The 25,460-nt window shown below is 40.6% G+C and overlaps 1 protein-coding gene across 2 annotated transcripts in view; it reads right to left on the minus strand.

Annotated features, from left to right (window-relative positions):
* Window positions 1–23,042, minus strand: part of gch2 (GTP cyclohydrolase 2) — a 53,272-nt gene extending 30,230 nt beyond the window's left edge. The window contains exons 1-2 of one of the 2 annotated variants that reach the window (XM_073050694.1): window positions 22,500–23,042; window positions 749–858 (exon numbers count right to left, since the gene is read on the minus strand). In XM_073050694.1, the coding sequence (XP_072906795.1) occupies window positions 749–858; window positions 22,500–22,803 (414 nt within the window). In that variant the 5' untranslated portion in view covers window positions 22,804–23,042. The remainder of the gene's footprint in view (window positions 1–748; window positions 859–22,499) is intronic. The other variant, XM_073050693.1, reaches the window with a different exon arrangement.
* Between the last annotated feature and the right edge of the window lie 2,418 nt (window positions 23,043–25,460).

Genomic DNA, 25,460 nt, shown 5'->3' on the forward strand with positions numbered 1-25,460 from the left:
GTTATATTTGATTCTTGTTTACATAGAAGTATTTCAGATCACCCACTGTATAGACAATTGTGATGTTGGAGAAAATAAACTTATTCACAAGTTATTGAGGTTTGAAGGCTCAAGGTATTTTTTCAGGACTGGATTGTTCTTTGGAAACTCTGATTTTATTTAAAGTTTTATGCTTCAGAGGTATTTAACCATCAGTTTTCTTTCTTCATCTTGTACAGGAATTCAAACAATTTTTGGGGAAGAATATAATTCTACTGAAGAGAAAATATGCACAGAGCTGAAATCTGAATAGTTTTGTTTCGTTTCATCGCCCTACTTTAGGACAGAAGTCTAATCCATGGAATGGTTTCCACAGAGAAAAGTTACACAAGGATACATTCTACCCCATAAAGATAGGAAGCCTTTCCATGAATGCTGAAGATTAATGGATTTAAAATTGTCAAAAGTTTGATAAAAGTTAAGGAAGAATTATTTTCATTAGTTGACCAGAAAGTTACCTTACGAATAAAAAAAATCAATTCAGTAAAATTAGGATATTAAATGAATTCCCTAGCAGAGACAGCAGTGTAAAGAGAATGCATATCAACTATATTAATATATTTATTAATATTTGCAAAAGGTTACAGAATGAAGGAACTGGGAGTAATTCCAAAAGCTAATGATGCTCCAAATGCCTTTGCCTTGCGCTCTTAACAGTGTATTGAGGACCATATTAACTGATCGTAGATTTTTTAAACTGTATACTAACCTTGCCAAAAAATGGAACTAAATGATGCTCACAAAGTGAAAACATTTCGATATCCTTCACAATAACTACTTCATCATGGTCCTCATCAAAGACAGCATCATTCAGTATGTCTGAAAAAGATGAGAGAACATGTACTGGAAAGATGTTGAAGCTAAATGATGATAACATTTCTGAAAAAGAACCTTATCCTTTCAGCTACATATTATCATGCTGGTGACAGTCTATACTGAATAAGAAAAATTATAAATTCAAACTTAGTTGTAAAACAAACTCCAGGTTTAACCACATCATTGGGAATCTCAATTCATCTTTAGGTTCTTTCTTTTACCAGGGCGGACGGTTGAGGAAGTTTGGTGTGGGCCCCCAAATCCAAAGAACTTTCTACAGGGACACAATTGAGAGCATCCTGACTGGCTGCATCACTACCTGGCATGGGAACTGTACTTCCCTTAATCACAGGACTCTGCAGAGAGTGGTGCGGACAGCCCAGCGCATCTGTAGATATGAACCTCCCAAGATTCAGGCATTTACAAAGACAGGTGTGTAAATAAGACCCAAAGGATCATTGGGACCTGAGTCACCCCAACCACAAACTGTTCCAGCTGCTACCATCCAAAGAAACGGTACCGCAGCATAAAAGCCAGGACCAACGGGCTCTGGGACAGATTCTTCCACCGGGCCATCAGACTGATGAACTCATGCTGATTTGAGTGTGCTCTATATTACATTGACTGTTCTATTTATTATGAATTACTGCGATTGCACATTGCACATTTAGATGGAGACGTAACGTAATGGTTTTTATTTCTCATGTCTGTGAAAGATGCAAGAAGTCAATTCAATTCAACCAAAGAGCCTTCTGATTTTTCCTCGATTTGACATTTAAATTGCCTTCATTCAATACCACACCTTCTTCTGCTGACTAAACATGTTCTCAGATTAAAAATAGAAACTGCAGATGCTGTAAATCTGAAATAAAAATAGGAAAGGGTATAGACACTCAGCAGGCCAGGCACCATCTACAGAAGAAAAGTAAATGTACCTGTCAAAGCAATTTTCTGTTTTTAGTTTTTGTCCAAAAAGAGCCATTTTTCCTTTGATTCCTCCAAATTTATATTACTGGCTGTGGTAACGTTTATTGATCTTAGGTATCTGTACAGTCACATCCACATGATAATGACTCTTCCAATGTATCTAATTAAGTCTTCCTTTTCAGCTCAGTCAAAGATCCTTTTCCACTGTAGTACTTGGCCATGTCTATTTCACTTTCTGTACAACTGCTCCCATCCTTTCTCTTCTCAGAACCATCAGGATAGGGTTCACTTTATCTTTGCCTACTTCCAACGGTGAAACATCAAATACCAGAGTTAACACATTTAAGTAAGAGCAGGTAATTTTAAAGGAGACATGAAGATGTAAGTTATATATATTACAGGCACAGAGCGTGGTGGATGCCTGGAATATACTGCCCAGGGTGGATGGTAGAGGCAGATATATTGGGAACTTTTAAGAGACATTTATAGTGAATTGGCATGTGAATACAAGGAAAATAGAAAGATATGGTCATTGTGTAGGCATAAGTGATTAGCTTAGTTGGCCATTTGATTACTAATTTATTTGGTTTGAAGAAATAACAAGGATAGACAAAGGAGAATCGGTTGATATTGTGTACTTGGAGTTTCAGATGGCCTTTGACAAGGTGCTACATGAGGCTGCTTAACAAGCAGGAATTAGAGGAAATCTGTATTGAATCCAAAGTAGGAAAAGTGCTGACTCAGTCAATTAGTTGACCTTCCTTGAGTGGTATTATGGGAAAAATGCTAGCATAGATAAAGCAGTGGCTGATTGGCAGGATGCAAAGAATGGGAATAAAGGGAGCCTTTTCTGGTTGGCTGCCATGACTAGTGGTGTTCCAGAGGGTCTGTGTTGGGACCAATTCTTCCTACGTTTTATGTCAATGATTTCAATGATGGAATTGATGGCTTTGTTGAAAAGTTTGCAGACAATATGAAGATAGGTGGAGGAGCAGGTAGTTTCGAGGAAATAGAAAGGCTACAGAAGTACCTAGAGAGATTAAGAGAATGGGCAAAGAAATGGCAGATGGAATACAGCATCAGGAAATGCATGGTCATGCACTTTGGTAGAAGAAATGACAGGATTGATTATTGTCTAAATAAAAAATACTAAAATCTGAGGTGCTTACGGACTTGGGAGTCCTTATGCAGGATTCCCTAAAGTTTAATTTTAAGGCCGAGTCTGTGGTTAGGAAAGCAAATGCAAAAATTTCAAGAGGACTAGAATACAAAAGCAAGGATGTAATGTTGAGACTGTAAAGCACTAGTGAGGCCTCACGGAGCACTGTGATCAGATTTGGGCCTCATTTTAGAAAGAATGTGCTGAAACTGGATAGGGTTCAAAGGAGTTTCACGAAAATGATTGCAGGATTGAATAGCTTGTCATATGAAGAATGTTAGATGGCTCTGGGCCTTTATTTACTAGGATTCAAAAGAATGAGGGGTGACCTCAATTGGAACCTATTGAATGGTGAAAGGCCTTGATAGAGTGGAGGTTTCCTATGGTGGGAGTGTCTAAGACCAGATGACACAGCTTCAGAATAGAGGGAGTTGTTTTAGAATGGAAGTGAGGAGGAATTTCTTTAGTCAGAAAGTTGTAAATCTGTGGAATTCTTTGCCACAGGCAGCTGTGGAGGCCAAGTCTTTGTGTATATTTAAGATAGAGTTTCATAGATTCTTGATTAGTCAAGACATAAAGGGATAACAGGGAGATTGAGGCTAAGAGGAAAATTGGATCAGCCATGATGAAATGGCAGAGCAGACTTGATGGGCCAAATGGCCTTATTTTCCTCCTATAGCTTGTGGTCTTATGATTTGGCACAACGTTGTGGGCTGAAGGTCTGGTTCTTTGCAGTCCAAAACAGTGATTTAATTGCAAAGGTTTCAGTTTTGAGAACTCTACAGTGCTGGAGACCGCATTAGGAGTTTGATGATTGCTTTTTTCACCTATTTTATTTGCACCTATTTTTAAAAAAATTTGTGAACCTAATGCCAGTCACTTATCACTTTAATCTCTTACCCTCTGCAATCTCAGATTCTACATTCCTCTAATGAACATTCAAGGAAGATCAACTAATTAATTGAGTCAGCACCTTTCCTACTTTTGGATTCAATACAGATTTCAATGTCAGTTTTACCTTTTCTCCAAAAATTTACTGTAATGATTCTGCTATTTTTTGTGTCATGGTCTTAGATCTGCCTTATTACCATCTTCATTTGACATGCACCACCAGTTGAATCAATTAATTTCTCACCATTCTTAATGCCTTGTGTTCTTCTTTCCCCTCTCCTTGACTCAAATCTTTATATTGTTAACTATTCCTCATTTTTCACATCTGCTCCCTAACTAGAGTTTTTTCCAGTATTTTTTGTTCTTATTACAAATATCAGCTTGCATTAGATGCAACCTTTACTAAACATTTCTCAGAACACTTAATAAAAGCTAGTTTCAACGGGTCATTTTCAACTCATGATCAGACCTCACTAAAAAAAACTTGAGCTAATAAACTCCAATTACAGGCAGTCCCCGAGTTATGAACGTCCGACTTACAGGCAACTTGTACTTACGAACCGAGGAAGGAGAACGCAGTCCGCCATTTTAAGTCGGATCGCGACGCCGTCTGCCATTTTAAGTCATTGCTGAGTTTTAAATTTTGTATTTGGCTTAAATTGTTTTTAGTAAGATTCACCCTGACCCCCCCCCCACCGTTCCAGTAGGCTGGTGGCGCAGTGAGGTCAGCGCCAGGCTGGAGAACGGATGTTCGCGAGTTCGATCCATTGACAGACTGCTCCCGTGCCGGGTTGTTGTCGATCCAGTGACTCCCGTACCATCTGTGTCGGGTTGATTTACAGCTCGCAACTCAACCGCTTAAAAAAAAAAACAACACAGCCACCTCCAGTTTAAATTCCCACGCGGAATATTGTGGAGGATCAAATACCCAAACCCAGCACAGCTCCCACTTGTCCCATTTAGCCTGTCTCAGTGTGGTGGTCCTTAGGACCGAGTGGACCTCGGGACCCACCACCCACAGTGTTTCTGTTCTGTTGATGGTGTGCGGTGGTCTTTAAGACCCAGCAGACCTCGGGAGCCGGCGGAGGTCGGGATCTGCCGCCCGCAGTGTTTCTGTTCCATTAACGGGAAGCAATCGCAATTGAAAATAAAATGGAAATAATAGTGTTTGGAAAGAGGTGAAATGCCATCAGTCATTGGAAAAGCATTAGGCTACAGTCGGTCAACGAGCAGAACAATTTTAAAGGATAAAGTGAGAATAATGGAGCATTTGAAAGGCCCTGCCCCGATGAAAGCTACAATTATTACTAAGCAATGCAGTGGTTTAATTATTGGAATACATACGTTTCTTAAGTGTTTTATATGCATAGAAAGGTAAAATATATACTATATACTAAGACAAACGTTTGACTAACTGACGCTAAATAATACCGGATGTATTTGTTCCGACGTACGTACAAATCCGACTTAAAGACGGACTCAGGAACGGAACTCAGACATAACCCAGGGACTGCCTGTACAGACATTGCACAGTCTTGGCACCAAACCAAACACTCAGATGATAATGAAATATTGTAGTACAAGCCATGAATAAAATAATGATAGTGTATCTATATTTAAACAAAATTACACAACAACCTAATTTGTTGGCATCTTGCATATTCCTTGAAAATATTGATACTCATTTATATGTTATTATCATGTTAGCAAGCAGACTCATAAAATGTTAGTTGAAATTGAACTTCTAGTCTTAATCTTCATTAACAGTTTTGAACAATGTGTTTGCAAAATATTTGATGAGTTCTTATAAATATTTGTACTAGTAATTTCCTGATGCTTGTCGGCAGTTTTGGTTGGGAGCGTAACTGGAATAAAATGCTTAAGATTTCTCAAATAATGTTTAAATGGACCTGGATGAGGATTCTTCTGAAAAATCGCAATGCAGCATTAAAAGATGGGAAACTGCTGTTCCTGTGTATAGCACCTTTACAGCAAATAGATCATTTTAAAGATACAATTGTTGCAATGGTGGAATATCCAATTTCAGCACAACAAGATCCCACAAACAGCAATGCGGTAATGATCTAATAATTTGCTTTACACTGAAAATAATTGAGAGATAATTATCAGCTAGGACACTGGCAGTATAAGATAATGCCCGATAACACTCAGCAGGTCAGGCAGCAACTCTGGAAAGAACACAAGATTTAAAGGTTCCCATGGGATCTATTATGCACATGTAAGAAAATAAATTGAATTTGTTCATTGTCTCATCCAAAAGGAATAGCATTTACAAAACTGTGCACCTCTTTGTAAATGCAATGGATATCAGCCATAATTTTTGTACTGTGGTCTCTGAAGTGGGAATTGAACAGCAGACTTGAACAGAGGGCTCTGAGCTATAAGCATCACTAACCTAGCTTGTTCTGTACAATTTCTAACAATACAGACGGATTTAAAAACAAGTAAAGAATTTGTATAGGTTAAATAGCTTCTCTTTTCAAACTTAGTCTGAAAAGTTAAATCACAGGTGGTTTAAAAATTTAATGGTACCAGCAAAAACTACAAGATTATAGATGGTCATCAAAATATTCCATGTAATATTAACCAAAACTTTGTGGTTGATCTCTCTTTTTTCAAACAAACTGTCATAGTATCAAAAATACTGTTATAGTATCAAAGCAAAAAAAGTTTGACACTTTTTCCAGTACGAATGGCAGCTAGATTCCGAGCTCATATTACTTCATATGTACATCTAGTAGCAATATCTGCACATCTGTACCTGCACTGTGAAACACAAGCTACCTGCAAGTTACCATCCACTTTGCTCGAATCCTCCATTAGAGCAGTGGTTCTCAAACTTTTTATGCTCATGGACCAGTGACTTTCATTTACCTCTGTGACCCCTACCCTCCATAGTCTCCGTTAATTGCTAAAGTTTTTTTGGTCAACTTAGTAACTATTCTAATATACAGTCAATATTTACATTTGAACAGGTTTTAGATGTTATTATATTTTAAATATAACATTACTGGTGTATATGAAAAATAAAATAATTTCAAAGCTCTGACTTGGATGCTTTATTTCCTTCTCAGCATATATGGCCACAAGTTTTAATTTGGAAGTGTAGTCTTACAAATCAGACATCTTTTTGTTCTGTGGGGATGGAAAAAAACCCGGTGGAAGGCACTCAATGGAATATAGAACATAGAATAGTACAGCACGTTACAGGCCCTTCAGCCCACAATGTTGTGCCGACCCTTAAATCTTGCCTCCCATATATCCCCCACCTTAAATTCCACCATATACCTATTGCTAACATTTTCCTTTGCTGCAGTAGCCATGGTTAATCTTATATAAATTTTTAAAAATTTATATATATATTAAATGAACAAACAGTAACAATACAATTGTGTGAGTAGGCTCTATAAAAAATTAGTAAAATAATTACAATAAATATAATTACAAGTGGAAAAAGTATCAGTATTGGAATAGAGATGTAAAAATAAAATGACATTTAGGCAGTATTTGTTAAAAATACTGAACTTTGAAATTCAAAATAATTTAAATTCTAGCCAAGTATTTTTAAAAATGCTATTGTATATGCAAATTTTATGTGTCAATAAAGACCTTGTACTCACCAAGAAAACTGAATGAAACTCCTTTCAAAATATAAGTATCAGGGATGTAATGGCAGTTGCAGTGGTAGGTGGTGGTGCAGTAGCAGACGTCACGTGTTCTTGCCTCTCTGCAGTTTAGCTGTTTGGGGCAGATGACCCCGTTGTAGTAACTGCAGCCGTCATGTCACGTTTATAGGTATTATAACAAGGATGGGTCAATAGAAGACAAATGTAACCAGCTCCTGCTGCGGACTTGCTTATTGGCCTTGCTGCAGACAGCCCCATCCAATTCTCAGTTTGTTCCCGATATTCAAAACAGGTTTGGTTAGAGTACTACAATACCGCCATGCGAGGCTTTCCATTTAACATCCCTTCTGATAAAGGTTTTGATATGGAAAACCTGGCAACCTCTAACAGTCTTTCAGTTGGAAAGAGATGAGGCTGGTTCCCATTAACATGTAATTATCTACAATCACCAGCTGGTAGAGCACATTGCAGGGTATCCCGCTGGGTGACGCCTGCCTGCTCACTGTATAATCAGAGATTTGGGGGTGGATGTAGAGAGGGACTCTCAGGGCTACCCTGCAGGGTGTGAACAGTGATTTGTGTGTGCTCAAGCAGAAATATCAATTGACATGCCACAGCCACACACATACACACAGAGGCCAAGCTGTTTTAGAAACATAGAAAAACTATAGCATAATACAGGCCTTTCTGCCCACAATGCTGTGCCGAACATTTACTTACTTTAGAAATTACCTAGGGTTACCCATAGCCCACTATTTTTCTAAGCTCCTTGTACCTATCCAGGAGTCTCTTAAAAGACCCTATCGTATCCGCCTCTACCACCGTAGCCAGCGGCCCATTCCATGCACTCACCACTCTCTGCGTAAAAATACTTAACCCTGACATCTCCTCTGTACCTACTTCCAAGCACTTTAAAACTATGCCCTTTCGTGCTAACCATTTCAGCCCTGGGAAAAAGCCTCTGTCTATCCACATGATCAATGCTTCACATCATCTTATACACCTCTATCAGGTCACCTCTCATCCTCTGCCGCTCCAAGGAGAAAAGGCCGAGTTCACTCAACCTATTCTCATAGGGCATGCTCCCCAATCCAGGAAACATCCTTGTAAATCTCCTCTGCACTCTTTCTATGGTTTCCACATCCTTCCTGTAGTGAGGCTACCAGAACTGAGCACAGTACTCCAAGTGGGGTCTGACCAGGGTCCTATATAGCTGCAACATTACTTCTCCGCTCTTGAACTCAATCCCACAGTTGATGAAGGCCAATGCACCGTATATCTTCTTAACCACAGAGTCAACCTGCGTAGCAGCTTGGAGTGGCCTATGGACTCTGACCCAAGATCCTTCTGATCCTCCACACTGCCAAGAGTCTTGCCATTAATACTATATTCTGCCATCATATTTGACCTACCAAAATGAACAACCACACACTTATCTGAGTTGAGCTCCATCTGCCACTTCTCAGCCCAGTCTTGCATCCTATTGATGTCTCGCTGTAACCTCTGACAGCCCTCCACACTATCCACAACACCCCCCCCAACCTTTGAGTCATCAGCAAATTTACTAACCCATCCCTCTACAGATCCCTGAGGCACACCACCAGTCACCGACCTCCATGCAGAATATGACCCGTCTACAACCACTCTTTGACGTCTGTGGGCAAGCCAATTCTGGATCCACAAAGCAAGGTCCCCTTGGATCCCATGCCTCCTTACTTTCTCAATAAGCCTTGCATGGGGTACTTTAACAAATGCCTTGTTGAAATCCATATACACTACATCTACTGCTCTACCTTCATCAACATGTTTAGTCAATTCCTCAAAAAATTCAACAAGGCTCATAAGGCATGACCTGCCCTTGACAAAGCCATACTGACTATTCCGAATCATATTATGCCTCTCTAAATGTTCATAAATCCTGCCTCTCAGGATTTTTCCATCAACTTACCAACCACTGAAGTAAGACTCACTGATCTATAATTTCCTGGGCTATCTCTACTCCCTTTCTTGAATAAAGGAACAACATCTGCAGCCCTCCAATCCTCTGGAACCTCTCCTTATTGATGATGCAAAGATCATCGCCAGAGGATCAGCAATCTCTTCCCTCACCTCCCACAGTAGGCTGAGTACATCCTGTCCAGTTCCGGAGACTTATCCAACTTAATGCTTTCCAAAAGCTCCAGCACATCCTCTTTCTTAACGTCTATATGCTCAAGCTTTTCAATCCACTGTAAATTATCCCTACAATCACCAAGATCCTTTTCCGTAGTGAATACTGAAGCAAAGTATTCATTAAGGACCTCTTATCTCCTCCAGTTCCATACACACTTTTCCACTGTCACACTTGATTGCTCCTATTCTCTCATGTTTTATCCTATTGTTCTTCACATTCTTGTAGAATGCCTTGGGGTTTTCCTTAATCCTGCTTGCCAAAGCCTTCTCACGGTCCCTTCGGGCTCTCCTAATTTCATTCTTAAACTCCTTTCTGCCAGCCATATAATCTTCTAGATCTCTATTATTAACTAGTTTTTGAACCTTTCGTAAGCTTTTCTTTTCGACTAGATTTTCAACAGCCTATGTACACCACGGTTCCTGTACCCTACCGTCCTTTCCGTCTCATTGGTATGTTCCAGTATCTCCTGCACATTTGCTACATTTCTGCCATAAATTTCCCTGAAAACATCTGTTTCCAATTTATGTTTCCAAGTTCCTGCCTAATAGCTTCAAACTTCCCCTTACTCCAACCAAATGCTTTCCTAACTTGTCTGTTCCTATCCCTCTACGATGCTATGGTAAAGGAGATAGAATTGTGATCACTATTTCCAAAATGCTCTCCCACTGAGAGACCTGACACCTGACCAATGCCAGATCAAGTACAACCTCTCCTCTTGTAAGCATATCTACCTATTGTGAAAGGAAACCTTCCTGAACACACCTAACAAACTCCACCCCATCTAAACCCCTTGCTCTCGAGAGATGCCAATCAATATTTGGGAAATTAAAATCTCCCACCATGACAACCCTGTTATTATTACACCTTTCCAGAATCTGTTTCCCTCTCTGTTCCTCAAATTCCTTGTTACTATTGGCTGGCCTATTAAGAACACCCAGTAGAGTTATTATCTTTATAATTAGAGTTATCTTTATAAATCAGAGCATTGAGTATAGGAGTTGGGATGTAATGTTAAAATTGTACAAGGCATTGGTGAGGCCGAATTTGGAGTATTGTGTACAGTTCTGGTCACTGAATTATAGGAAAGGTGTCAACAAATTAGAGAGAGTACAGAGGAGATTTACTAGAATGTCACCTGGGTTTCAGCACCTAAGTTACAGAGAAAGGCTGAAAAAAGTTAGGTCTTTATTCTTTGGAGCGTAGAAGGTTGAGGGGGGACTTGATAGAGGTATTTAAAATTATGAGGGGGATAGATCGAGTTGACGTGGATAGGCTTTTTCCATTGAGAGTAGGGGAGATGCAAACAAGAGGACACGAGTTGAAAATTAAGGGTCAAAAGTTTAGGGGTAACACGAGGGGGAATTTCTTTACTCAGAGAGTGGTAGCTATGTGGAACAAGCTTCCAGTAGAAGTGGTAGAGGCAGATTCGGTATTGTCATTTAAAAAAAAATTGGATAGGTATATGGGCAGGAAAGGAATGGAGGGTTATGGGCGGAGTGCAGGTAGGTGGGACTAGGAGAGAGTAAACATTCGGAATGGACTAGAAGGGCCAAGATGGCCTGTTTCTGTGCGGTAATTGCTATATGGTTATTGACCCCTTCCTGTTCCTAACTTCCACCCACAGAGACTCCGTAGACAATCCCTCCATGACTTCCTCCTTTTCTGCAGCCATGACACTATCTCTGATCAGCAGTGCCCCGCCCCCACCTCTTCTGCCCCCTCCCTGTCCTTTCTGAAACATCTAAAGCCTGGCACTCTAAGCAACCATTCCTGCCCCTGAGCCACCCAAGTCTTTGTAATGGCCACAACATCATAGCTCCAAGTACTGATCCATGCTCTAATCTTATCCGCCTCATTCATGATGCTTCTTGCGTTAAAATAGACCCATCTCAAGCCATCGGTCTGAGAGTATCCCTTCTCTATCACCCATCTATCTTCCCTCGCTCACTGTCTCTAAGCTTTCTCTATTTGTGAGCCAACCGCCCCTTCCTTCGTCTCTTCAGTTCGGTTCCCACTCCCCAGTAATTCTAGTTTAAATTCTCCCCAGCAAACCTCCCCGCCAGGATATTGGTCCTCCTGGGATTCAAGAGCAACCTATCCATTTTGTACACGCCTGTCCCAAATGAGGTCCCAATGATCTAGAAATCTGAATCTCTGGCCCCTGCTTCAATCCCTCAGCCACAAATTTATACCTCCACCTCACTGTATTCCTACACTCACTGTCACGTGGCACAGGCAGTAATCCCAAGATTACTACCTTTGAGGTCCTGCTTCTCAACTTCCTTCCTAACTCCCTGTAGTCTCTTTTCAGAACCACCTCCCTTTTCCTACCTATGTGGTTGGTACCAATATGTAACATGATAACATTAACGCAATCAGTAACATCCCGGACCCTGGCACCTGGGAGGCAGACTACCATCTGTGTTTCTTTCCTGCATCCACAGAATCGCCTGTCTGACCCCCTAACTATAGAGTCCCCTACCACTGCTGCCATCCTCTTCCTTTCCCTGCCTTTCTGAGCCACTGGGCCAGACTCTGTGCCAGAGGCTCGGCCGCTGTTACTTCCCCCAGGTAGGTCCCTCCCTCCCCAACAGTACTCAAACTGGAGTACTTACTGTTAAGGGGTACTCTCTAGTATCTGACTCTTGCCCTTCCCTCTTCTGACTGTTACCCACTTATCTGTCTCCCAAGTTCCTGGTGAAAGTACTTACCTATAGCTCCTCCCTATTACCTCCTCGCTTTCCCTGACCTTACGAAGGCCATCAAGCTGCATCTCCAGTTCCCTAATCCAGTCCCCAAGGAGCTGCAGCTTCATGCACCTGACGCAGATGTGGCCATCCGGGAAGCTGGGACTCTCCCGAACTTCCCACATCTGACACCCAGTACAGAACATTGGCCTCACACACATACTACCTGTTTCTATTCCTCACAGGTGACTTACCTCACCTCGAACTGTTATCGCCAAAGCACAAATGAGCCAAAGCCCTTCCACTCTGCCTCAGATCACTTCTTTAGATGCTGCCTCATCTAACATACTTACCCAATCATTTCATTCAGGGTTCCAACTAAATTACATATACTATTGCTTTTTTACTTATGTATTTTAGTAATATTTAATTTAAGCAGTAAACTTATGGCTCATGTGACCCCCAATTGCTTGTTTTTTTTTTTTATTTGTGGCCCTTACAAAGTCAAGCATGCCCTCCTGGGGGCCATATGGCTGCTGTAGAGAACCACTGCTTTAGAGCACATGAAATGTTAACTTTGTTTTACTCTTCCTAGGTGAACTAATGACCATTTTCAGCACCCTCAGTCATTACTAATGCTTGTTATTCTAAAAATGTTTTCATATTTGTGAAATAGATCCTTTAAAACTTAAGTTATTAGTGTAAAATACATTGTGGATTTAACAGCATTTCTCTGGGAAATGGATGTTGATCAGATCATGACTGTTAAAATTTGATCCATTAAAGTTAGCACACAAAAATTATGTCCTCGTCTCACTGCGTAGTACTTGCAAAAATGACTGCAATATTTGAGTCCTCGTGATGATCTTTAAATATCAGGGGCCAAGGAAAGCAGAAGATCGGTAAATATTTGAAATGTTCTGCACAAGGAGATGGTGATGGATGATTTTGCTGTGCATTTTAGTAATTAAGAGAAAAAATGCTTAAGGGAATGTGGCAGTTTACTTGAGGTACGACATGAACCAAACTATAAAAACAATACTTTCAATTTCGACATTATTTTATTCCTACATTTAACAATAATCTATTCCAATAAAATGATGGAATACAATTGCACATTGTCATCACCTGCATTCATACGTTCTAAAATCATACCAAATATCAAATTAACAAAGAGATACAAATGAATGATCAATAAAAAGTACTTTGCATGATGATACTGCCAGGAATAGCAGAAAACCCAAATGATGGATTTCAGATCATTAAGGCCAACAATTGCACAGAAGCAAATGTCATCCCATATGATGTTGGAAGTCCAATGTAATAAACTTAGATATCCAGAAATGCAGCCATGCAATTTCCAGACAGCGACTACTCAAGAAAACTTGCAGGAAATGTTTAGGTTATAGAAAGCACTGAATACTACACCAAGATAGTGACACTCAGACTTAGTTTGGCTCCTGGCCCACGAATGGCTTGAATTTTATATTTTCTCCATGCAAACACAAACCTTTCCAGAGCCTCATCTGTCCCCAGTGTGTGTATCTCTTCAAGCTTCTCCAAGGATCATCATCTTGTCATGGCGGAGAGGACTATTAGTTCTTAAGGTCCTGAGAACCATACGGTCTGCAGTTTAGCCATCTGGTGCTTAGCTCCTGGTAGGGTCACCCGTGGCAGTATGGTCAAGGGGTGGTTCCAGACAAAAAGTGATCCAACTAAAACCTCAACGGTGGACCTAGTGGAAGATGTTGTCACATCACAATGGTAGTGAAGGTGGAAGAAGGGTCCACAGTCGTCTTGCACTCCATGCCACTGAGCCCCAACTCCAATATGTTCAACCGTGTGCTTGCTGACCTGGCATCAGCCTCCTTACATTCTCTACAGCCACCTGAGGACCCACCAATAGACAGTCTTTTATGCAAACATCATACCTGGCTCAAGTGATTGCACTACCTATACCTTGGGCTATGCACTACTAGATTCCCCACAACAGTTTCAGAAAAACTTGGGTGGATAAGGCGCAGACTTCCAACTTAACTGGTATTTATATGTTCAGACACTCCATCCCATACCTTATGCTGAAATTGTATCTTTCGTGACTTGAAGATATCTACCAGAAATTTGCTGAAAGCAGGGGTTACTAACCTGGGATCCATTGACCCCTCGGTTAATGGTAGGGGTCAATGGGAAAAAAAAAGGTTGGAAACCCCTGACTTAAGGTTCAAAGGTTCATTTATTATCAAAGTATACAACTTTGAAATTCTTCAATTCTCTGGGTAGCCATGAAAGAAGAAATGCAGCATGATCAACCCCCAAATTCCACTTCCCTGCAAACAAAAAAACACGAACAAAAACAGAACAGGAACATCAATCCCCAAAACCCCTTCCCCGCACAAAAAAATCCCGAGATTGGGCGTAAAAAAAAGTTATAAGATTGGAAAAAGACCGCAGCCGATAGGGCAGACAACAAATTGTGCAAATACAAAAGAAAAGTGACTCCATTAAGTTGTAGGAACATTTCCATAAGATGCAAGACCATAAGACTATAGATATAGGAGCAGAATTAGGCCATTTGGCCCATTGGGTCTGCTCCACCATTTCATCATAGCTGATCCAATTTGCCTCTCAGCCACAATCTCCTGCCTTCGCCCTGAATCCCTTCATGTCCTGACCAAGCAGAGGTCTATCAACCTCTGCCTTAAATGTACATAAAGATTGAGCCTCCACGGCTGCCTGTGGTAAAGAATTCCACACATTTACCACTCCATTCTGAAAGGACGCTCCTCTATTCGGAGGCTGTCCCCTCTGGTCTTAGAATTAATCACCATAGGAAATATCTTCTCCACATCTACTCCATCAAGGCCTTTCACAATTCGATAGTTTTCAAAGAGTTACCCCTCATTCTTCTGAATTATAGTGAGTTAAGGCCCAGAGCCATCAAATGATCTTCATATGACAAGCCATTTAATCATGGAGTCATTTTCGTGAACCTCCTTTGAACTCTCTCCAATGTCAGCACATTTGTTTTAAGATAAGGCCCCAAACCTGCTCACAATACTCCAAGTGAGGCCTCACCGACGCCTTATAAAGTTTCAATATTACATACTTGCATTTTTGCTCCAGTTCTCTTGAAATGAATGCTAACATTGCATTTGCCTTCCTCACCCCAGACTCAACCTGCAAATTAACCTTTAGGGAATCCTGTACAAGGACTCCCAAGTCCCTTTGCATTTTTCATATTTTATTTTTAAATTTTTTTTATTAATTATTATTGAAGATCAACAAAAAAAAGACACATTAAGTCAATATGTCATTATGTACAATGAATTAAATTAGCAAATAACTGATTAACAAAGCCAAGCAATATATCAATAATAAGAAGAAAAAAGTGTTAAGTCCTGACAAATGGTCTCAGCCCGAAACGTTAACTGCTCATTTCAACGGATGCTGCCTGACCTGCTGAGTTCATCCAGCTTTTGTAAGTGTTAAGAATATTTTTTTTTGAAAGAAAAAAGGGGAAAAAAAAGAACCCCTACTAAGAAAAAAACCCCTACTAACTGAAAAAAAGAGAAAAAACCCCCCACTGGGAGCACAACCCCGGAGCTATACATCATACAAGCTTCCATAAAAGAAAAACATCAATCCGCCAACTCAAATCCATTTAAAGAAAAATCGGAAGGGAACCATATTAATTAACTCAAATCAGATGATAGTAGTGGGCAAATGAACCCCACCTTTTCTCAGAATCAAATCGAGGATCAAATGTTCGACTTCTAATTTTCTCCAAACTAAGACATAACATCACCTGAGAGAACCATTGTATCAAAGTAAGAGCAGAAGCATCTTTCCATTTCAACAAAATAGCCCTTCTAGCCAATAATGTAACAAATACAATTACATGTTGTTCTGATGGAGAAATACCATGAATATTATTGAGGTATTATACCAAATAAAACTGTTAATTTATTAGGTTGTAAATTAATGTTTAAAACTTCAGAAATTGTAGAGAAAATAGACTTGCAAACATGTTTCAATAGAGAACATGACCAAAACATATGTGTCAATGTAGCTGCCTCGGTTTTATATATATCACACTGACTATCAACATTAGAAAACATTTTAGACACTCTCCTTTGTCAAATAGTAACGATATACAATTTTAAATTGAATTAAAGAGTGACTGGCACAGATTGAAGAAGAGTTAACCAACTTCAAAATCCGCAACCAATCTTCTGTTATCAAGGTCATGTTAAGCTCTCTCTCCCCCAATCTTGCTTAATCTTAAGTGAAGGGTAATTGTGCTGTTGTAACAATAAATTATAAATTTTCCTAACAAAACCCTTCACTGAATGATTCATTTTAAAAATAATATCTAACAGGTCAGAATCCTGTATATATGGAAAATTACTTAAATATTCTTGTAAGAAATGTCTGACCTGAAGATATTGCAGGAAATGTGAATATGAGAGAGAGTACTTAGTTACTAACTTCTCAAAAGACATCAATCAGCCATCTTGGAACAGATCCATGAAGGAGTAAACTCCTTTATTCCTCCAAAGACAAAAGGTAGGATCACTTAATGGAGGCTTAAATAAATAATTTAGATAAATTAAAAAGTTTAAATTTTTTGATAAAAAAAATTATGAAACTGGTATCAAATTTGTAATGACTGTTTAATCACAGGGTATAAATTTAAATTAGTAATTTTCGCCAGTTGTACAGTAGAGAAGCTCCTAATAATGAAGTTAAGTAAAACTGTTTCATAGCATTCAATTCCAAATCAGCCCAAGGTGGACGTTCATTTTTATTAGCCCAATATAACCAAAAACACATAACATATATTAACAGCCCAATAATACTTTCTTAAATTAGGCAGAGCAAGACCTCCATCTCTTTTAAATTTTTGTAAATGATATTTACCAATTCTTGGTCCTTTATTATTCCAAACAAAAGATGAAATAGAGTAAACCTGATCAAGGACTCCCAAGTCCCTTTGCACCTCAGTTTTTTGTATTTTCTCTCCATTTAGAAAATAGTCAATCCTTTCATTTCTTTTACCGAAGTGCATAACCATACACTTCCTGACCCTGTACTCTATCTGCTATTTTTTGCCCATTCTCCTAATCTGTCTAAGTCCTTCTGTGTCCCCTCTACTTCCTCAAAACTACCTGCCCCTCCACTAGCTTCATATCATCTGCAAACTTTGCAACAAAACCATCAATTCCACCATCCATATCGTTGACTTATAATGTAAAAAGAATCCATTCTAACACAGACACCTGTGGAACACCACTCACTAGTCACCAGCAACCAGTCAGAAAAGGCTCCCTTTATTCCCACTCTTTGCTTCCTGCTATAGCTTTATTCATGCTAGCATTTTTCCTGTAATATGATGGCCTCTTACCTTGTTAAGCAGTCTCATGTGTAGCACATTGTCAAAGGCCCTCTGGATATCCAAGTACACAACACCAACCAATTCCCCTTTGTCTATCCTGCTTGTTATTTCTTCATAGAATACAAAAAAATTTGTCAGGCAACGTTTTCCTGAAAGGAAACCATGTTGACAATGGCCTATTTTATCATGTACCTCCAAGTACCCCAAGACCTAATTTTTAATGATCGATCCAACAACTTCCCAACCACAGTCAGACTAAATGGCCTATATTTTCCTTTCTTCTGCTTACTCCCTGCTTGAGGAGTGGAGTGACATTTGCAATTTTCCATTCTTCTGGAATTATTCCAGAATCTAGTGATTCTTGAAAGATCATTACTAATACCTCCAAGATGTCTGCAGCCACCTCTTTCAGAACCCTGGATGGACACCATCTGATCTAGGTGACTTATCTATCTTCAGACCTTTCACTTTCCCAAGAACCTTCTCCCTAGTTACGGTAACTTCACGCACTTCATGTCCCCTTACACCTAGAACTTCCACCATATTGCCAGTGTCTTTCACAATGAAGACTGATGCAAAATAATTACAGTATTCAGTTCGTCCGCTATTTCATTGTCCAACATTACTACCTCTCCAGCAATCTGATATCCACTCTCATCTCTCTTTTACACTTTATGTATCTGAAGAAACTTTTGGTATCCTCTTTAATATTATTGGCTAGCTTACTTCTGTATTCCACCTTTATCTTCTTAATGACTTTTTAGTTGCCTTCTGTTGGTTTTTAAATTCCCATTAATTTTTGCTCTATTATATGCCCTCTCTTTGGCTTTTATATTGGATTAAACTTCTCTTGTTAGGCACGGTTGTGTCGTCTTTGCTTTAGAACACTTCTTCCTTTTTGGGATGTATACATCCTGTGCCATTCGAATTACTTCCAGAAATTCCAGCCATTGCTGCTCTGCCATCATCCCTGCCAGTGTTCTTTTCCAATCAATTCTGGCCAACTCCCCTCCCGTGCCTCTGTAATTCCCTTTACTCCACTGATACATCTGACTTTAGCTTCTCTTCCTCTAATTTCAGGGTGAATTCATTCATATTATGATCACTTGCCTCCAAGAGTTCTTTTCCTTAAGCTCTCTAATCAATTCTATTTCTTTGCACAGCACCCAATCCAGAATAGCTGATCCCCTAGTGGGCTCAACCACCAGCTGCTAAAAAGCCATTTCACAGGCACTCTAGAAATTCCCCTCCTGGAATCCAGCGCCAACCTGATTTTCCAAATTGAAGTCTCCCATGGCTATTGTAGCATTGTCCTTTTGGAATGCATTTTCTATCTCCCGTTGTAACTTTTAGACCACATCCTTACTACTGTTTGGGGGGCTGTGTACAACTCCCATCAGGGTCTTTTTACCCTTGCAGTTCCCTAGCTCTATCCACAATGATTCAACACCTTCCGACCCTATGTCATCTCTTTCTAATGATTTGATTTTAGCTTTTAACAACAGAGCAACACTGCCCCCTCTGCTTTCCTGCCTATCTGTTCAATAAATGTGTATGCTTGGACATTTATCTTTCTCCTATGATCTTTCAGCCATGATTCAGTGTTGCCAACAACATCACACTTGGCAATCTGCAACTGTGCTGCAAGCTTATCTACCTTATTCCATATACTGCCTGCATTCAAATATAACACCTTCAGTCCTGTATTCACCCTTCTTGATTTTGTCCATCTTTTACATTGCAACTCAGCCTGTTGACTGTGATTTTGCCCTATCAACAACCTCTCCTCACTACACATTGCCTCTGTTTGTAAAGCAGCTACCTCTTCTTCAGCACTATTACCTGTCTTTCCTACATCTTGCATTGAAATATATGCATTTAAGGACACTAGTCGTATCATGCTCAACCTTTAGATTCCTAACTTTGTCTGAGGTCTTGCCAACATCTGCCTTCAAAACCTCTCCACTAACTGTTCTGGCACTTAGGTTCCCATCACCCTGCAACTCTAACTTAAACCCCACTGTGCAGCATTGACAAACCTTCCCGCGAGGATATTAGGCCCCCTCCAGTTCAGGTGCAAACCATCCCTTCTGTACAGGTCCCACCTTCCCTGGTAGAGAGCCCAATGATCCAAAAATGTTATGCCTCCCTGCTACACCAACTCCTTCACCACATATTAAACTGTATAATGTTCCTAGTTCTGGCCTCACTAGCACATAGCAATCCTGAGATCACAACACTGGAGCTCCTGCCCTTTAACTTAGCACCTAACTTCCTATGCAGAACCTTGTCACTTGTCCTACCCATGTCATTGGTACCTACATGGACCATGGTTTTTGGCTGTTCACCCTCTTACTTAAGAATGCCGAGGACTCGATCTAAGATATCCCGGACTCTAGCACCCGGGAGGTAACGTATCATCTGGGATTCATATTCTCACCCTCCTATCCATTCGACTCCACGCTCGCTACGTTAAGAACGCCTCCTGACTCTGCCCCCACGCCCGTGTTCTGCACTTGGGTTCGTTCCACCGCTAAGTCCTTCACAGCCCTTCAGTATTTACCGCCCATGTTCACAGGATACCTAAAGAGTGGAATCCCTCTTGTTCTGATATCTGGCAGAACCACATTGTACACTTGCAGAATTATGCGTGTGCTGAGAAATGCATGAAGAAAGTGGTGATGAAGAACTTTAGCCCTACTTCCCAGTAGCCATTAAATACATCACTCATTTGAGCTCGTACCTATGTGAAAACCATCATGCACAGAAAGAGGTCCATTAGCTCATCAATCTTGATTGACCAACTATATATTTATAATAATTCACAGCCTTTTTAAAAAGTGGTTAGATTTAACTTCCTGTGTGCACTCTTTAAAGGCAACATTGCAGTGTTCAAGCAGTGGTGTGCTAACTCCATCTAGTGGTCTCTGTCAACACACTGAAATCTGAGCTCTCTTCAAGCATAGGGCATCTTTCATAGATGTTACCAGCATGTCTTGCAGCAGTTTAGAAGGCCTCAAGCAGAAAGGTTCATGGACACAATCACTTTGACAGCAATTGTTAAGTGGGGCCTTGACCTTTCTCATTTTGATTTTGGGATATAAATTTCAATGAGGATAGAGTTATTGAAACACTGAAAAATGAATGCACACTAATGCACCCATGTACTGTAGCAACTGTTTATACAGAAACCTTGGAAGCCAGTAACAGTTCAATAAATGTGAGAACTTTTGAACTATAGAAAATGACAAAAACCTGCTGAATCTTGGAATGGCTGTACAAAATAAACCAGCAAACAATTTATGAACTGTGCAATCCCTGCAAGTGGAAGTAATGGTTCTTAGGAAATATTTTGAGATTGCTAGTATTAGTATTATCTGAAATTGGGGATTAAATTGGGAAAAAAATTTTGATCAATGTCTGTGACTACATTACATTGAATGATTGAGTTGAATGGTAGAGAATCTAAAAATTACACATCTTACAATAGTCTTCTGTAGAAAAATGAATTTAGACCACAAAGTAAAGAAGAATAGCTGGAAAAAATGTCAAGCTTGCTTTTAGATTAGAAACATGAAGGAGCTGGAGTGAATTTACAATACACCTCAACATGGGGAAAAGGGAAATCACACGAGGATGCAAGACGGAAGAGATGCTCCCGCTGAAAACAAACTGGGGGTGCAGAGCATGACAGACCATGGACCTGCTGATCACCGAAGTTGGACTTGGTGTTGCTCATTGAAACACTGATGATCATAAAGTGATGACATTAAGATTTGTGAAGATATTTTCTTTGCATGAATGATTTTGCAAAGCTATATAATGCTGGATGGAAGGTTAAAAATAGGTGCTGAAAGCAGGGAGAATTAATGAAATACGGTTACTTTACTGCGCAGGGCTTTGTGTACTATAAATTCCTCCACAATTAAAAGGCAAGACATGGTTTTGATTTAAAGATAAATTTTGAAGTATTCCTGTGTTTAAAATAAAATTGGCTTACTAACATTTTAATGTTTGGTAGCTAAGACACAATGCGTTTCTGCGGCAAGATTAATTTTTTGTACATTTCACTCCGAATTTCAACTTACTGTTTACAGATGGCATTGCGATATTGTTAGTCTGGCTATTTTTCTTGCTTCTTCTATCGTCGGTGCTGTCCTAGCACCTGTTCCTCTTCACCCCCCCCCCCCCCTCTCTCCCACCGCTACCCACCTCCCCACAGCGGAGCCCCAGGTTCAGAAGGTCGCTGCCGCCTGCTGCTTTAGCTATGGCTGCACACGTATGGAGGGTCACGGTCCGAAACGTCGACTGTTTATTCATTCCAATGCTGCCCGACCTGCCGAGTTCGTCCATCATTTTGTGTGTGTTGTCCTGGATTTCGAGCATCTGCAAAATCTCTTGTGTTTATAATTTCTCTTCCGTCCCCGCCCGCTGCACTGACAAACACATTGATGAGACAGCTATGGGTGTGACGGGGTCAGTAACTAGGAAAATATTGCCAGCTCCTCGCTGTAGGAATGAATGAATGAATGGCCCTGGCATTGTCTACCATGTCACTCTTGCCAAGAACTACTCTGTAACACAAATACTCACCCGTTTCAAACAGCGGCAAGTCTCCACGTCCACATTAGATGGGGGGGGGGGGGGGAGATGAAATATTTTTTTGAAATATTATCTGTTTATCGGCTGTTGTCAAACTTGTATGGCTAGCTTCACTCCTTTAATTTGCTCCTGACCCAATTTAAAACGTAAAGCAAACCCTTACCCGGAATATTGTCCTGATAACCTTTAGTGAAGAACTGCATGGCTTTCGCGGCTCTGTGGGGAGTCTTTAGCAGTCCTTCCCTCTGTGGATTTTCCCCCAGCCCTCTCAGGATGGTTGCATAGGCTTCCTCCAATTCCGCCAAGGCATCCCCTCCGCTCCGCGCCTTCTCGTCTCGCCACTGAACCGCGACTTTCTTGGGCTCTAAAGTCAAATTACTGAACCCGTCAAAACAATTGGCAACCAACTTCTTGGCACAGCACACGCCGTTAATCTCCGCCGCCACTAACTGCTTGGCGTATTCCATGGTACTTCGATTGAAGGCCTGCCAATGCTCAGATGTATCCAAGATGCTCCTAGAGGAATCAGTGTTCACTGCATCCCGGCGCTTCTATTTATAGCGGGAGATTAGCGGGATCGAGTCTCATTTAATCACACAGTGCGTTGTTCACACGTCAGCATGTGTGCTAGTGCTACTGAGCCATATTAAATCGTCTGCCCCCCGGGCCGGGTTATTCTGGGGAAAGATAATTGTATGTCGAAGATAAGAATGTTTCCACGGCGCACGCAGTCCGCGCCAGCGCTTACACATCTACGTCCACCAGTAACTACTTAAAAATAGAGAATAATCACTGTAGATAACATCGATTGGATACTTATTGCGTCCGGTCATAAAGTATCCAGCGAGGGAAATGAAAGGGATCCTTTAAATCCAGGAAAAAGCGTCAGTCTGCGGTCATCTGCTGCCCGTTCAGCTGCAATATCCGAAGCTTCCGGCGCTCCTGTTCCAGGTGCTTGTTAAGCTAATGACTGGAAAATTAGAACATTGAAGGCGGTCAGTTATGTATCTAAATCACATTACCCGCCAAATTCACCAATTTCATTCCTGATTCTTTTTGTTTAGAAGTTGACAAGTGCAATGTTTGCCAACTATTCTTAAGCCCCTCGCTGGCCCGTTTAAGAACTGTCCTGGTGGAGAGCCTCAGCCCGAAACGTCGACTCTTTTTCACAGGTGCCGCCTAGGCTGCTGAGTTCCTCCAGCATTTTGGATTTCCAGCATCTGCAGATGTTCTCGTGTTTAAGAACCCACATCGTCCTGGGTCGAGTCACATACTAGACCGGAAAAAAGGACCGCTCGATTCTTGGCTGAAGCCCGTTTCTGAATTGGATGCAAGTTTCGTAACAATCCGGCAGTTTTAGGGCCACCATCGCCAGGACCAACTTCCTTTAAATTTGTGGGCTGCGGTCTGAATTTAACTTATGTCATTATACCCAGGAATGCAACGTGCAGGAGGTTATATAGAGTTGTCTTGTTATAAAAACTGTGGTGATTATTGTAAGTAAATAGATAGATAACTTGGTAATTGGTTTAACATAGAAACATAGAAAACCTACAGCGCAATACAGGCCCTTCGGCCCACAAAGTCGTACCGAACACGTTCCTATCTTAGAAATTACTAGGCTTACCTATAGCCCTCTATTTTACTAAGCTCCATGTACCTATCTAAAAGCCTCTTAAAACACCCTATCGTTTATTATTGTAATATGTACTGAGATACAGTGAAAAGCTATTGTTTTGCAAAACAACTGGTCTGATCTTCCATATCCATCAAGGCGGTACAATGAAACAGAAGCGAAGTGTGAAGATATACAGAGCCTATAAAAAGTACTCACGCCCCTTGAAAGTTTTCGTGCTTTATTGTTTTACAACTCTGAATCACGGTGGACTTAATTTGGATTCTTGACACTGATCAACAGAAGAAGACTTTCGTGCAAAAGTGAAAACATATCTCTCCAAAGTGAACTAAAAGAATTACAAATATAAAACAAAATAGTTGATTGAATACATACTCACGGCACACCAAGTCATCACTGGTGCAGCCAATTGGTGTTAGAAGTCACATAATTAGCTAAATGGAGATCTGTTTTTGGAGACCTGTGTGCAGTCAAGGTGTTTCAACTGATTGTAGTAAAAATACACCTGTATCTGGAAGGTCCAACTGCTTGTGAGTCAGTATCTTGGCAAAAACTACACCATGAAGACAAAAGAATACTCCAAGCCACTCTGCAAAAAGGTTATTGAAAAGCACAAGTCAGGAGATGGATACAAGAAAATTTCCAAGTCATTGAATATCCCTTGGAGTACAGTTAGGTCAATAATCAAGAAATGGAAAGAATATGGCACTGTTATTAATCTGCCTTCAAAAACTGAGTAACCATGCAAGAAGGGGACTAGTGAGGGAGGCCACCAAGAGACCTATGACAACTCTGGAGAAGTTACAAGCTACAGTGCCTGAGCTGGGAGAGACTCTGTGTACAAATGTTGACCGGGTGCTTCACCAGTAGCAGCTCTATGGGAGAGTGACAAAGAGAAAGCTGCTGCTGGAAAAAATTCACATGAAATCTCGGCTAGAGCTTGCCAGAAGGCATGTGGGAGAGACTGAAGTCGGCTGGAAGAAGGGTTCTATAGTCTGATGAAACCAAAATTGGTTTAAGCCAAACACAGTACATCATCAAAAACATACCATCCCTACCGTGAAGCATGGTGGTGGCTGCATCATGCTGTGGGGATGCTTCACTGCACCAGTCCCTGGAAAGCTTGTGAAGGTAGAGGGTAAAATGAATGCAGCAAAATACAGGGAAATCCTGGAGGAAAACCTGATGCAGTGTGCAAGAGAACTACAACTTGCAGCTGCAAGAGAAGATTTAAGCAACACACACACACACACACACACACAAAATACTGGAGGAACTCAGCAGGCCAGGCAGCATCTATGGAAAAGAGTAAACAGTCAATGTTTCAGGCTGAGACCCTTCATCGGGACTGGAAAAAAAAGATGAGGAGTCAGAGAAAGAACGTTTGGGGAAGGGAGGAAGATCCACAAGGTGATAGGTGAAACCCAGAGCGGTAAAGTAAAGAGCTAGGAAGTTGATTGGTGAAAGAGATACAGAGCTGAAGAAAGG

Source organism: Hemitrygon akajei, chromosome 7 (assembly GCF_048418815.1).
Source record: "Hemitrygon akajei chromosome 7, sHemAka1.3, whole genome shotgun sequence".
In the NCBI taxonomy this organism is placed as follows: Eukaryota; Metazoa; Chordata; class Chondrichthyes; order Myliobatiformes; family Dasyatidae; genus Hemitrygon; species Hemitrygon akajei.